Here is a 15,996-nt window from a genome sequence, read left to right as displayed (position 1 = left end):
TGAAAAGCAGAGCAGGGAAACAAGGAAATAATGTAGCAAGCAAAACTAATCCACGCAGGTTATTCTCCCAAATGCCCAGTCAGAGGTCTCAGATGGCTCATGTGGTTGAAATGTGTAATTCAAAGCTACAAATAATACGTTTGTGAATCTGGACATGTCCAGTGCACCTTGGAAGCAGCTGTGTGGGGAAAAAAAACCATCAACAGTATATCTGATTTCAGCTAAACAAGGTTGCAAACTAAATTATCTATTTCCAGATACAACACTGCAAAACTACAAGTAATCATTTTAAATATAATTAAATCTAATTAGGATTAGATTTTAATGGTAATTTGGGAATATTAGATTTGCATTGGCTATCTAGTGCACTGATTTACCCACCTGTATGCTATAACAGTTTAGAGAGGAATTAAAGATCAGTTACCATACGTTACAGCTTTCCATTTCCATCACCATTACAGGCTGAATCTTGAAACAAACAGCCTCCAGTACTAAAAAAAGCTATGCACACAATTACTTCTAAGTATACCATCTTATTCCATGACCTTCAACACACAGTGCTTATATTCCCTATTAAAGTTCTGTTTAGGTGGGACTGAGGTATTCATTCCTACAGTAGAAAATTTACTTATTTCATATAACATACTTATCCACAGTTGCTTCAAATTACATTACAACCATTACATAAGCAATCTCCAAAACTCAAGGTTAAGACACGATGTGTGTATCTCCATCTTTTGTTCTCCTCATCAGTTCCCCAAGTATACTCAAACATACCATTTATATTTGCAAATCCAGTTTTATCTGATAATACCAATGTCTACTTGTTGCAGCAGGTTTTTATTATCAGGCAGTGACTATCTCTCCAATGAGAGACAGCTTGGCCTCCCTACTCCCTTCCTCCTTTCGGATACCTAAAGTTGCTTTTTTTCCCTTCTTATTCTCAACATCTTGGTAGTTCAGTTTCTTCTAAGTATGCTAGTCCTCAAATACATGCTTTCCTGAGACTGATTAATGGTGGACATAATTTTTCTATAATGAAATTCGTAAGTGAGATTTCTCCTATACAAACTCTCCAGTTACAGTGTGACAACTTCCTTGCAAACAAGTCAAATTTCCCCAAAAAGTGACACAATCATAGTGACGCCACTGTCTTAAGGAACGATGGTTCAGGGATGACTATAGAGGAAAATTATATATGGCTTGAGGAAGCTGGGAAAATGTGTGGAGCTACTACTTCATTTGCCTATCATTTATTAGTTCACCAGTCAAGTTACCCATCTAGAAACTATATCTAAGCTTGTACACCAGCATATAACATGAATAAAGTACAGGAATCATCAGTGATCAGCTGCATCACAGCAGAGTGTAATTTACCATCACCCAAAACCTGCAAATAAGAACAATCACTATATTACATCCCTTGCCCTCTTTACATCCTGAGGGTATCACCATCAATAAATGAAAATACCCTGAATGTGACAGAGGCAGAAGGAAAGGAAATGAAGGTGGCACATATAATTTTGTCTTTCAGGACAGGAATGTCAAAGACTTGCACAACAGAGGAGCCTATCAAACGAATGTATCCCTACCAGCACTAATTACAGATATGCTGTTTGAAGCTATGAAGCCTCTTTCTTAAGGCAGCAATAAAATTACTTATTTATCAACTGATTGTTTTTGTAAGGTTGATTTTCATCAACCTGCAAAATCTCTACTTAAAAACAAAGCCAGGTTCAGAAATAAGTAAACATATTTCAAGATTGCACTTGGAGAAGCATTCAGATTTGTATCATCTTCTGATGTCAAAACACACATCCATTGAAGCTGCCTTAGTATTGAAACAGAAAAACTAGTAGAACTTCCTAGAAGCTTTCCAAAATCTATTTACTCAGCTGCCAGTGGCCATCCATGCATTCCCTAAATGCCAACAATGGAGAAGGAGGAACAGGAACTGCAGAGCCTCTTCCTGGTATGGGATTAAAGACACAGGATGTGGTGTAAATCCTAATGAAGGGATAAGAAGGATGGGAATGATGCAACTCTTTAGGTAAAGCAAAGACATTCAGATGTAAGCAAAGCTCTCCATCACCTCCATCTCCCCCAACAGACCAATATTTTTGTTCAGCACCCCTCTAGGTCAGCATCTGCCCTGTATTCACCAGAAGACTTCTCAGTCAAATGACAAATATAAATCAATTATTCTATTGTTCTCTGAAATGTCATTTTGAAAAAAGAAATACACGGATGTTTGGACAGATTTATTTCACAGTGATGAACTTTCACAGTTTGGATGAATTTCCAAACTGTCCACAGTCCAATGTTAGAAATGTACCTCTGGTAATAATGGAAATTCTGTGTGCCAGAGCCATGCAAGTTGCACCCTATATTTTACAGTTCTCCTTCATTGTTCTGTCAGTCCTCTTTACTGTGTTTGATAAAAGCTGTAAAACAATGGAAGTGCTTAAAAGATTTACTTACAATTCTAACTTGCTATCAGAATCATCCTGGGTTTTCTTGGAAATGATGACAAGATGCTGGAGGACAAATGTAACCTAGGATTCTCTGCTGGGAATTTCCATCTCACACTACAGTTTAATGAAGATCCCAGTAGCAAATCCTGAGATTTTAACTGAAGGCAAGGAGCTTTTTATGCATCACATAGATTGCACTTTATGAGCTACCAGTTTCCAAATATGCAATAAAAAGCCCCTTGGCTAAATACAGACATTGAAATAAAGTGTCAGTTAACAGTAATTTTATCCCACAAGTGTTCTTGCCCATACAGCCTAATGAAGAAAGATTATTTTAAGCTAAAAGAGAGCACTGAATAGGAAGAAAAAAGTTTAAAAAAGGAGAAAGGAACTACAAAGAAATCATAATGTTGCACAGAACCAAAACATCCAATTATGCTTTGATCATGGCTTGAATTTTAAATGTCATTCTCATCATTATTTCTGATTGCACAACTTTTTCAGTGATTACTTGGTATCTATGATATATGTCAGCTGTACAGAAAAAAAACAAAGCATGTTATAGGCAGAAGTAGAAGCTTATCTTGCAGATATAATAAAGCTCATCTCTCAAACATTATTGAGAAGCCTGTCAGCAATTGCACTGAGTGGAAATCAGGAATAATGTTTAATACCTTCAATCAGCATTTTCCTGCTAACTAGGAGTACCTGTCTTGGGCAGCCTGACAAGGTGCAAGCTAATTTACAGATCCAGGAGGGGTCAACCTAATCCAGACAGCACTGCTCCCACATTAATTAAAAAGAGACTGAAAAGTAAATTTCTCTCAGAAATGGTAGTGAGTGAAAAAATAGCTCAAGGAAACACTGACAGTTATGAAGAGCAAACAATGAAGTGACCATCAGATCTTCCTGTCAGTCAAATTACTGTTGTTTCCATATTAAAGATTTCAGAAGTGTTATATTGAACATAGAGACAAAGTTACTTCCTATTTAGCTGGGAGCAGCTGATTAAAAAATGGTATTAATTTCCACTTTCACATTCTTTTCTATCTAGAGCATTCAGAGCTGCAGGGAAACACCAGACATCAGGCTCTAAGGCTGGAGGGCATGAAGGAGGCAATGAGCCCTGCACTGAGCTGGCTCTCCAGGATGTGAAGACTCCTGTCTTTGGATAGGACCTTCTGCAAATCAACCCTATGCCTGAATACCAAAGCTTACAAAGCCAAGTAACTATCTCACAGGATCTCTGGGTATGGGGAACATTACACAGGAGGAAACTGAGGACCAAGAAGCTCTCCAAGCTTTCTAGATGATGTAAATACTTTCTGACTGAACCTATGAGATAGCACTCATGGTACCAAATAAGCTATTTAGAGCTCATAAAATTTATCACATAAGGATAATGCAATAGTAGTCCCCATAAGACTTGCAGAGGATCAGGCTGAAATGTTCTTTTCCTATCTGATTAGTGGGACTATCTTCTATGACTCTTGGTGTTGTGTAGCATTTGCTGTCTAACAACTTCATATTATTTTGTGTTTACTAAAAACATTTTTAACCAATATTTCATAATCAGCTACTTTTTTTTTTCTAATTAACTCTAATATTTTCTAACTAATAATTAACTGATTTTGTAATATGATTCACAGAGGCAGAACAACTCTCAAGAATTTAGGCAGTTACAACCTGTGTTTTATAAGATAAAGAAGGTAACAGGATGAAAGTTAACTGAAGCTCCACTTACATGATTTCAGAGCAAAATCACTGTGAATAAATATTTAAAATAATATTGGGATCTCACTTCAAAATTAAATAATGAATCACTGCATATCCAAAGAAAACAAACACTGCCTTAATATTGTTTTTTCTTAGAAATCTATTTACTGTAGCTAGATAAAAGAAAGAATGATATTCTTGCTTTCCCACCCTTTCCCACAAGTGATAAAAGGTGTTTGTCATGTTTCACCATTTACCCAGAACAGCAGGGTGCCCCTCACCACTCTGCTTCTTTCAGATCACTTCAGTTTGTTAGAGAGACAACTCCTTTCAAAAATAGTTGGTGCTTGGTGAAAATCAAGTCTTTCACTGACCCCTTCTCCAGAATGTGAGTCCTCAGAGCAGACAGTCATATTTAGATCTTGCTTTTCTTGAGAGAAGCATGCTGTTTTAAAACCTCAAACTGAATCATATATTTCACATCATGTCTCCATGGCACTAGAGTGTCTTATTAATAAAGCAAAGAAAACTACACAAGCTTTGGGTACAATATTAGGAACAGCACAGTTTAAGAAAGAAACTAAACCAAACATTGTTTGACCTGTCAAGGGATATGTGCACTGCTTAGACATCACCAAAGACTCTTTTCAAGACCAAGCAGTTTCTTGTTTAAAACCATTTTTATCTTTGCAGCTCCTTTACCCTGCCAGCCATCTCTTTCTCTTCCATTCCTAGCTTCTTTCCATTCATGACACCATTTCTAGTTTCAAAATCTGAGAGATCAGCCTGTATGCATCATGTATATATTTGTATAGTAAAATATGGCCTCAGCAAATAGGCATAATAAAACTGATAACTAAAAGATGAAAATTCTTTTTGTAATTCCTTTTATTCCTTCCAAACAATTGCAAAGCACCTACCTGAACATGTCTCCTAAGCCTTTCAGCATTCCTTTCTTTGCCTTCATTTTATCCTTCTCTTTATCTCGATCTTTCTTCTTTTCCTTTCCAGCTTTTTTTCTGTCACCTTTATCTTGGCTTCCATTCATCTGTCTCTCCAATGAGTGGGATGGCTGGTCACTCGATGTGGACACAGATTCTCTACCAGATCTTGAGCTCTCCTCTGTGTCTTCTTCCACTGAAAGCAGATATTAAGAAACATCAAGGATAAGAACAAACAAGAAAGGCAAGATTTTGTGGCATATCTCATAATGTATTTTGAAGTAGGATACATCTACAACACAAAATGCTCAACTTTTAATTTTTTTTTCCAAAATTAGTGGGGATTTCTTCATGTGGGGATTTCTTGGAATGTTCATTTGTACTATTAGAACTCCTAAAAGCAAAGAATTCATCCTTGCAGAACACTCTGCAAAATTCCATTTGGGCTTTGTGGGTACTCTGAATAATGTATGGATTAATAAAGAGGATTAGCAAAGTGATGTTAATTGGCCCATATTTTTAAAGTAGCTAAATCATCTGAAGAGAGCTTCAGAAATACCTGCAAGAAAAAACAGCAGTGAAGCATGCTCAGTCAGTAAACTGTTAATAACATTCTCTTAAAAATATGAAAGTCATTAAGTACTATTAACCCTCAATACTAGCCTTAACAGACTTTTACTTATGCTGCAAGTAAATTAATGGTTTTGTCACAATACTTAATTTCATGTAGCTTTTCAAAGCTACACATCATGGACCATGTTTTCTATTCTTGGTTGAGATAGGGCAGCCTGGGAGTCTTGGGTATGGACATTTCATGTGGTGGAACAAGTAAAATCCTTTAAGGGCAGATAGCTTGTTACTTGCCTATTTCTAACTCAACACCAAGACTGCAAGGACACTGAAGTATATCCAAGGTTAGATTTAGCAGAGCTTTTAGTATTGCAGAAATTCTGAAAGCAAAATGGCCAAAAGAAACTAGCCATTCAAAAGTTGAAAACTCCCCAAGCAGCACAGTGAGAAAGAAATAAAATACTTTCCGTCTGTGATTCAGAATCCTGCAACCAATTTGACTTAACTTAAAGCCAAATCCAAAAATTAAACTGCATGGCTGGCGAAGCTCAGACCTTCCAGGAGCTCTAGCATTTTATATTATCACATTATAAGCAGGGCTACACCATCTCCCAGTTTTCCAACAGTCTGCATGAAGCAGCATTTAGCATGACAGATGTAGCTCTAATGAATACAAAGGCCCCACACAAGTTTTGGCAGTTAAAAAAAAAAAAATAAAATCAGTTTTGCTTTATATATACACCATCTATGGAAAATAATTTTTTCCTCACTCAATAAGTATTGCAATTACTAGTACTTATTTTTCCTTCTAATGTTAATGTTTTTAGATCTTAGCAACTCTTCTACAGCCAATAGAAGTCTCTCATTCTTTAGAAGGTTCTCATACATAGACTGCTGTAGAATAAAAAGTTGCTTTTCTTTGTCATTCATATTCACCTTACAAAAAATTCATTGAACATGAAAAGTCTACAAATCACTAACTGAAACCTATTTGCTGTCATCTCCTCTGTCTTTCAGATACTTGTCTGCAAAATTATGTTTATTCATTAATATTGCAATGGACAGACCTGTCCAATAGACTTAGTACTTATTCACTGAGTATCCCAAGATTTCTATAAATATTCTCCAAGCCTGCAAGATCACATAAATATACTTAAGATTTACATACCATGTCAGATAAATCTCAACATTATAACTATTTTTGAATCTCAACCAGTAGTCTGAAGTACAAATCATGAGGACAAAAATAAGGAAAAGGAAAAATAAAAAAGGAGAAGTCTTGGCATCTCATGTTTAACTTGGCTTGAGGACTAAAATGAATTAAGCAGATGATACAGCTTCTGAACTGTAGGCACAAATTTAATATTTGGATAATTGTATTTTAGAAAATTAATAGGCCTTTCTTATGCACGCTCTGTACTAGTTGTACTTGTACTTTTTTGGTCACACTGTTTCCTAATCAATGCCTGGGATGATATTTAGTTATTATTAAAAAAGTAATGGAGAACCACTTTGGAATAGAGATGCTAATTTTCTGCAAGTTAATTTATAGCTACAATCTGTTCCAGCTAAAACCAACTAGACATTTAAAAGATTGTACTTTCAAATGAATATAATTAGTTTTAAAAGTGCATTAAATTTCTGACAAACTCAGAAGTCAAATGTTTACTTGGTAGTTCATTGCTAGACTTTTGAAGATGAATCAGTTTTGACCTATGGTTGTTCATATTCATATAACAATACATTAAGCTAATCCTAAATACATATTAAATGTACTGTGCTATGCTGAGCTGCTGAACAACTTGTCATAACAATGCTTCCTCTTATTATTTCTTTTGCATGTTTTATGGAGATAATATTGCCTCCTTTCCACACTTGTGCTGCAATAAATATCTGTCTATCACACACACAGTTTCCTTGCAATTAGCTCCATAGCTTTGACTGAGCCTTGTGAACTAGGGTGCCTGTTTTCCTGGAGTAAATGCTGGTGGGTCTACTGGAGTAAACAGATTTCCCATTTTCTTTAAAGGACTTAACATAAAGAAACCTGTTTCACTCTTATGCAGCACAATCATTCTGCAATTAACATACACCTAATTACTACTGTTTAGAACAAATGCAAATGCTGCTCAATTAAAATTCAAGCCTGGGCTACAAATGAAACTTCTAATTTTTGCTAAGTTGCAGTAATGCCATTAGGTTATTGCAAAACAGAGAATTTATTTGTTTTGGTGCTGTTACTTCCTTCCTTGCTGGCAACCTCCTGCCTCCCTACTCAGGATGCTGAAGCCAAAAAATTAAATTGGAGTATACTTTAAACATCAATTAAGCCTGAAAACCAGTGTCATTTCATGAAGAACACTGTACTATGGAGCACTGCACAAACAGGTATTATGGAGCTATTCTCCTAATTAGGCTATAAAATGGAAAAGATGCACATGAGGAATCAAAGCTACTTAATGTGAAGCTATTTTGTCACTAAGCTTCTAGGCCTCTTATTGTGATATTTAATACAGCCCTAGATTCTAGCAATTAAGATTCAGCAAAAGATTAGAAAGCTTTGTCGATCTCTCCCAATCCAAATGCCTTGTTCTCATTCAAGACACTGAAGATAAACATTTTGCTTACAGTCAGCTATTTCAAGTATTAAAGGAAAAAGAAAAGCAAGAAAATTTATTTGTAAAAGCTGAACACCCACACCTTTCCACATATGCTGCTTCTTTATGGCCATTAAAACTCACAAGCATCTTCTCAAATACTTTTTAAAATGTTGACCAGAACTGGTCACTGCTTTCTGATTTTCATTCTACATTTAGCAATTTAATAGCACATTGTTTCAAGGACAGCAAGTACATTGAGAAAAAAAGCCAGCCCCTTTGCCATCATATGCTACCTGGTTTTTTCATAGCTTTTGCATATGGGGTGATGACTTGTTAAGAATTCCTCTGTACAATATATTGCAGTGCTATTATTTTTTACTCTAAAAAGGGTCACTGGAAGAAAAAAGCAGTCTTAGGACTGAAACACTTGGAAGGAGAAAAAATTCAAGTAAGACAAATGGATCCAACCTCAAGGGCATCAGCAAATTGACCACCAAAATGTTTGCCTGGTATTTTATAATGAAAGAAATCCACATCTGAATTTCAAAAAATTATGGAATAATTAAATACAATTAAAAAAAACAAAATACAAAAAACTTAGGCAATGTCATTATGTCACCAGAGAGGCATCAGTCAGGTAGGTTAGGACCACATTGTTAAATTAACTTCTACATGTTTATATATACATAGCTTTTGTTCAGCTGAAGACTTAATTTGGTAAATTCTCTGGAACCTGAGGCCACATATAATTTACACAAAGAGGAGTATAATTCAGTCCTTTCAGTTTTAACACAAATACACACATGTTTTCAGAAAGACAGACCTGAGGATCTAGCATTTTGTGCTGCTTCCAGGCCACATGTAGCTGGACCAGCTCTTGAGCTCCAGTGGCCACCATGAGAAGATCTCAAGAACTGAATTTTGTCTAATAAACTTACTGTATTTGCTTTGCTACTCATCTGCTTTATCAATCTGGCACTGTAAATTTGATTAGTTTTTAGATATTTTATTATAATATATGAAAGCTATTAAAACACAACTCAACAGAACATGCACTTCTATACATGTACCTTGGTCACACCTTGCTCGGCCCTTCCTTACTGTATAAGATTTGAGAACAACCTCAATTTTCCTTTCTACTTACACTGAGATGGCTCTTGGTCTATCACTGCTAGACAACTTGTTCCAGAAAGAGAGATGTGGACAAAGTCTCCCTTCATGGCATTTTGATTTCAGCCAGAATACTTTGGCTTTTGCTATTCCCACACAATGGATACAAAGATCACCAAATACTTCCTTGCTACTCTCTGTTCATTGTATCAACAAAATCAAAAGCACTTACAGTAATCTCATAAACCTATACTCAGATAGAAAGCATTTCATAACAGTTTTCTTATATTTTTGACCAACTATAGCTAAACCATCTGTAACTTCTAAATAAGCCTTTGATATCTCAAGCATCAAAACAGGGTATTACTACCAGTGGGCTCACACCACCAAGCAAGGCCTTTTAAAAAACATGGCCTTATGTCTCAAAAGACCATAGCCATGCAGTCTGGGAAAATGATCAGGATAACGACACATTTTCTCATACCTTTTCGTCTACTGGCCAGACACAGATTGACAGCCAGCACCACCAGACAGCCAGCATTTAGCCTCACTGCTGCATGAAACTGGTAGGTGCTGGACAAGCAAAACCGAATTAATTTTGTCCATAACTACCTTTGAGAAAACTGACTGGTAAAATGACCTCCCTTTCAGTCTCAGAACACTTCCAGAAGCAGGCATTTTTAAAAAAGACCAAAAAAAAATAAATTTATTTTACTACCTCAACCTTCCCACCATCATCTTCATTCACAAACTTCTAACCAGCTGCATGTATTCTGCTGGTATGTGACAAGTTGAAAGTAGTACAACATGAAGGTTAAAAATTCAATGATTTTAATAAAACTCCTAATTGAGGTAATTTACCATTCACACTACTTTCATTCAATAGGAGTTGTCATTTCACCAGCCCATTCTTACATAGTTCAATAATGATAAGGCTAGCTTTGAAGTAATTCTTTTATGTTAATGACATTCTCCACATGTTGGGTCATACTTCAGGTTAAAAAACTGAAAATGTAAATGAATGCCCATTAGGGTGGGTGATAGCTGATCATTAACTTTATATTTTATTAGATCTGCCCGCCTTACTCTAATTAAAGGACAGTGGGTTTTTTTTTCCCCCAGACACTACAAGTATACTAATTCAAAGTAAGATACACATATTTTTGTAACATTCAGCATTTTTTTGTCTTTCTGAATTATTTTTTTCTAATTTACATTAGTAAATTAATTAGTTGTCTTATAGAACATTTTCAAGTAATTTAAGTAAACACATCCCTAATAATCTTATTTCCCTATTTTAGAAAGGAAGGAAGCTGCAGTGTTGCACTCTGTTAATGCATATGAAGGGGCAAAGCCTGAAAAGAAATTGATGAAGAGAAATTAGTTCTTTTCAAATCATAAAATTATCTTCCTCTGTTCTTAATCCCTTTCTAAAGGAATCATTTTCTGAAAATTCTTTGGGTACAGCTGTAGTTTACTTACAAGTTTCCATGCCTTCATCATCATCATCTGCTACAGGTTTATCATATGATTTGTCTATGGCAGCTCTGAAGCTTTCATTGCAGCCTCGTCCTCGGATGATTCGTGGGCGCGGGCGGTGGAAGGGAATATCACCATTCAGAGTCACCTCAGCCACGGCTGTCTGCAGACTTTCTAATGAGCTGGATTTCTTCAGACCTAATGAAGGCCCCACATCTCTAGTTGGGGAACCTTAGTGATTTAGGAAAAAAAAAAAAAAAAAAAAAAAGAAAAAAAAGTAATTAGAATTAGTATTGAGAACTGCATGCTTGATTATGCACATCCATCCTGAAAGTCTTTGGGGACATACTTAACATTATTCACATCATCTCTCAATAATCTGCAGGGAATTCTTTGCAGATTCATTGGTCTCAGAAGTGAATGAGCATGTCAAGTCATAGTCTACAAAACCGACAACGTTAGCAAATGTCTGGCTTTTCAAATCAGTGAAGAGAGACCAACATCCATTACTATTATTTCAACAATTTGGATGATAAAGTAATCACAGGGCTTTAAAAACATAGCTCATAAAAACAGCAGAGATATCTATCTACTGGCATCAAACAGAACTATTAATTATTTTTTGTTTGAGCAAAATACTTCATCTGTCCTAGCAACTGATGAACAGAGTGCAGATTGTGGGCACGAATCCTATTGTGTTTAGAGTAACAGTTTTGCATAGCAGCCTGGCTTGTGGCTTCAAGGAACATGCTCTTTGCTTTTAATCGAGTTTTAAAGGTTTGCATCAAATTGCTAACAATTTCATAATTAAATGCTTCTCAGAAATATCAGTTGACTTCCTGGGATTTTGAAAGGCTGTTTAAAAATAATCTGTGGAAAGGACCCAATTAGTCAGGCAATACCAGCTATCCAGCTGGATCAGAAACTCATTCCTAGTAGTCACCAGGTTGATGTCTGGGCAGCACTACAGCTGGGGCTGAAGGCAGCTCTTATTGCTGCAGCATCTCCAGAGGTCTGCCAAGAAATCCCCAGACAGTATTTTGCAAAAGCTTCTCCCTATCCAGACTTTTCTTCTCAAGTTTGTATAACTTGAGACTAAATGTATACCCTCTTTTTATAGATACGCCCATTCACACAGCAAATCAGCTGTCAATTGAACAATTAGATCTCTTACTATTGTTAAAACTGGAAGATATCTTTCACATGGAAAATTATCACTGCATTTAATTGAAGTTATATTATTCAAAATTGCAGTATAGTCTTGGGCACATTTTCCATACAATTTAGGGCTATAGAGAAAGATGAGGTGGGACATCATCATCACAGCTGATTTCCTGTGGTTATGAGACCAGATCCCCCACATGTGTTATGGAAACCTCACTTTTTCTCTACACAAAGAGCAGAACAGGGAAAGGTGCTGTGGCACCATGGCAGCATGTTACTCCTTTGATATCACTGTCTTCATCTGACAGAGGCATAGAAAGATAAATTTCAAAGCCAGTCAGCACAGAGACAGAGCCAGAACTGAACCCTTAGGAATACCAAACCAATGAACAAAACATTTGTAAGCAGGGGCTGGAGTGAATAATGTGATAAAGAAAACCCATCTTTTTAACATATTTATTTCAGAGTAATACAAAGCTCTGGAGTCGATCTCTATCCTGGTAGATATTAGGAGGGAGAGGAGAGACAGTATTTGTTGCTGTTCCTTAGCAAAGCCATGTGATGTTACCTTACATTGGGGAAAATTGCTATTATGCTACTAAAATAGCTACTATTCAGTAGTGGGTAGGAAGGGGGTTGCTGGACCTACAGAAGGAACACAGAATAGCTGCGTGGCAAGTCCTCCCCATGTTCTTTGTTAACTTAGTATGAGATGGAGCAAGGCAGCAAACACTTTCATTTTCCACTCAGCTATTAAAAGTCTGAGCAATTAATTTAAACTGGAATCCCTCAGATCAAATAAATTTAAATAGCAGCTGTCAAACTATTCCCTCTAATCTGCCCTACTGAAAAGACAAACTCATAAATAGAAAGAAAAAGAAAAATCTCTCACAGCTCTACACAACTCTAGCAGTTTGGTAGCCCCAGAAGTACCTGAGCCTGAAACAAACCTACTTAAAAAAATGAGAAATTTTATCCTGATGAACTCCCATCTCTTAGAAGAAGCCACTCTCACTAAGAGCCCATATTTGGAGGGATGAGGGTCATGAGGATATTTGGGGGCACAGTGCAGCTGCTGGGGTGAATAAGAGCAGCCAGCTGGGACAAGGGGGGGTTGATGGCTTCCCAGCTGTGCAAACAAATTGCAATCCAGGTTCCCCAAAATATTGTCTATGGCAAGTACTTTTACATAGCACACTCTCTACCAAATAAAAAAAGTGTAATTTAGGCAGTGCCCTATAAAACTGCCCACTTTCTAGCATATGCCAAAATCTGTTATTCCTACATTAATGTCTGCATCTCACAAGGAATGAATATTTTGTTGTGTTTTTTTTTAATTCTGAGAGTGGAAAAGCAATCCATTGGACAGGAAAAATAAATGCAACATTCTGAAGAAAAAAAAAAAGAGGAAATGGGACAATCATATATAAGCCAGCTGTTTGGCAGATTCAGTTTCATATACAAAAGGAAAGGGTATCCTCTTACATGGCAACTTACTGTAAACTTCCTCATTCCAGATTTTGCTTTGCAACCTTGAAATGAAATGCTCATATGTCTTTCCCTAATTACTGAGTAGCTCTTTTTGTAAACTGTAATTATAAAGAAGGCATTTATGTGCCCATTTATGTTCATAGAGGACATTAAAGAATTTCCATTTCCTGCCAACGAACACAGATCTTTGTGAGAACTGTATTTATGTAAGTTGTGCTTTCCCAAAGGAAAACCTATGGGAATATGACCTCATGTTTCTTGAGTACTGCAAAACTAATAATGGATTACAGAACTGATAGGAATACTTATTGAACTTGGGTGACCATGAACACAAAAGCGGACAGGTTGCAGAATTTGAAAGGTGGAAGTGTCATTTTGGAAGCATTTTAAGCATTGTGATCATAAAGCTAAGTATACTTCACTATCAGGAAGTGAAGTTCTACTACAAGCTACTATTTTTAAAATATATAGTTAAGCCTCACTGTAAACTGGGTGAATTTTGAATTTATTACTAGAATTCATCAGCCAGGAAGTGAGTTGTTTACACATAAACCGATGAGAAAGAGCAAACTTTCTTTCAGATGGATTCTGATTAAAATTTATGAGCCACATCAAAACAACGTTTTGAAAATACGTTTTCTAAATACAAAAATGTCAGCATTTTCTTCTAGCCTATACAGCACTGGTGGTAATAATCATAAATGTTATCTACTCAGGATGAGTTCTACTTCTATTTTGATACCAGAATTTAAAGTAGAAAAAGAGAGAAAAAAGACACATCTACCTAAAGTATCTTTATACAACTGAGGGATGAAAGGGATTCTTTTATCATTTTTTAAATTTGAAGTTTATCAAAATTTTCCTTTCCAATAATTTTCTTAACAAATATCCTTTGAGGCAGAATCATCCCTCTGCTGCACAGCAGTCCTTCTGCTGTGACTGCCACCAGGTGAGCAGCCTCCCCACACACACTGCTTACACCCTGAGCTGCACAGCTCTTCTCGCCACGCCACACATCCCTATCCATCTCTCAAGGCCTTTGCAGGATGCTCCCAGCACCCCACCACACACAGCCCCGACCCACCACACATGTGTCACCCCTCCCTGTGTCCCCAGCTGTGTAGCCCTTGGGGACAAGGGCCAAGCCTTGCTCTCCAGGCCATGCAACCACCCTTTGCTCATGCTCCACTGTGCCGGTGTTGCGTGCATCTCTCTCACATGGCACAGACAGCCCCCACCAGCTAACTTCACAGCACATGCAGATCCAACAGGACATTTAATACACAGAGATCACACGAAGCCTACGTGCTGCTCCAAGCCCTGTATTTCTCCCTTGTGCTGGCTCTGTTTAACAACTCAGTACACTTCTCCCATTACAGTGACACAAATCTGCTTGGGAGATTTCCAGAAGCAAAAAGCGTGTTGATGTTTCCATCAGTGTTTCCTTCAATTACTACCTTTATAGTCTATAAAGCAAATTTTACATCAGCACTTTCTTTTAAATAATTTTAAATGATGACTTTGTTTCTTCCTGAAACGTTATTTTTTATTCAGTCTCAGGTAAAATGCTACCAGCAGCTTATGCCAAAAACTTCCTGCTAGTTTGACCAAATCAGCTTTGCAAAGGTACAAAACCTATTTTCTAAACACTTCCTTAAAGGACACCAAGCAGTGAGTATATTTATTTACTAACATCTGCTCCATTAGATTTGATAAATTCTTCTATTTCTAGTTCAATTTATATAAAAATTGCAACATTTTGGCTGGGAAGAACAGGGGAGGAATAGAGCAAGTAATCAAAAACAGTTTAGTTTTGGTTCCATTTAATAAAATATTTTATTTTAGAAGCATCTTGAAAAAAATATAAATATAAGTATACCTTTTTTTTTTTTTTTTTTTTTTTCCTCCTCTCCCCACTTTCACAGCATGTACATGGAAAAATAACCAGCTGGAACTATAGTGTGCCTGGGATTCAGTAAATGAGCCATGCTCAATTGCTACTGAATATACTTCTAACCTCTAGAATGAACTGTAAACATTGCAAGGATTAGGCACTTCAAGTGAACTATAGAAAGAAAAATAATTAAAAATCTATTACAGTAACTAGGGATGGTGAGTTCTACACTCTCCTTTTCAGCCAATATTATTAAGTCAAACTTTGACTGTAACAAAGTTTGGTTTAATTTTTTTCTAAAATAAATATATGATGAAGTTTTCTAACTTTCAGAGTTCATTAAAACATAAGTCACCACATATTCAAAGCATTTTTTTTTTTAGAACCAAATGATTTTTAAGCCCCGCTACAGTAGGTGGCTTGTTTAGCAACTACATCCATCTTTGCTAATGGGAGAAATCCAGTGTTTATATACAAAACCTGGTTAAAAGCACAGAAGATAAATAAAATAAAAGTACTGTAAAAGATGTTTTTCCATTTTTCCCAGCCACTAGGCT

The 15,996-nt window shown here is 36.5% G+C and overlaps 1 protein-coding gene across 11 annotated transcripts in view; it reads right to left on the bottom strand.

The window, feature by feature from the left end:
* The window catches only part of PARD3 (par-3 family cell polarity regulator), a 435,816-nt gene that overhangs the window by 133,444 nt on the left and 286,376 nt on the right, over positions 1–15,996 (bottom strand). For all 11 annotated transcript variants that reach the window (XM_008503892.2, XM_030444951.1, XM_030444949.1 and 8 more), the window contains 2 exons: positions 10,894–11,121; positions 5,111–5,327 (listed from right to left, as the gene is read on the bottom strand). In XM_008503892.2, coding sequence (XP_008502114.1) covers positions 5,111–5,327; positions 10,894–11,121 — 445 coding nt within the window. The remainder of the gene's footprint in view (positions 1–5,110; positions 5,328–10,893; positions 11,122–15,996) is intronic.

Source organism: Calypte anna, chromosome 2, assembly GCF_003957555.1.
Source record: "Calypte anna isolate BGI_N300 chromosome 2, bCalAnn1_v1.p, whole genome shotgun sequence".
NCBI lineage: Eukaryota > Metazoa > Chordata > Aves > Apodiformes > Trochilidae > Calypte > Calypte anna.
The sequence above is the reverse complement of the archived record's forward strand: the minus strand, read 5'-3'. Positions and strand labels throughout refer to the sequence as shown.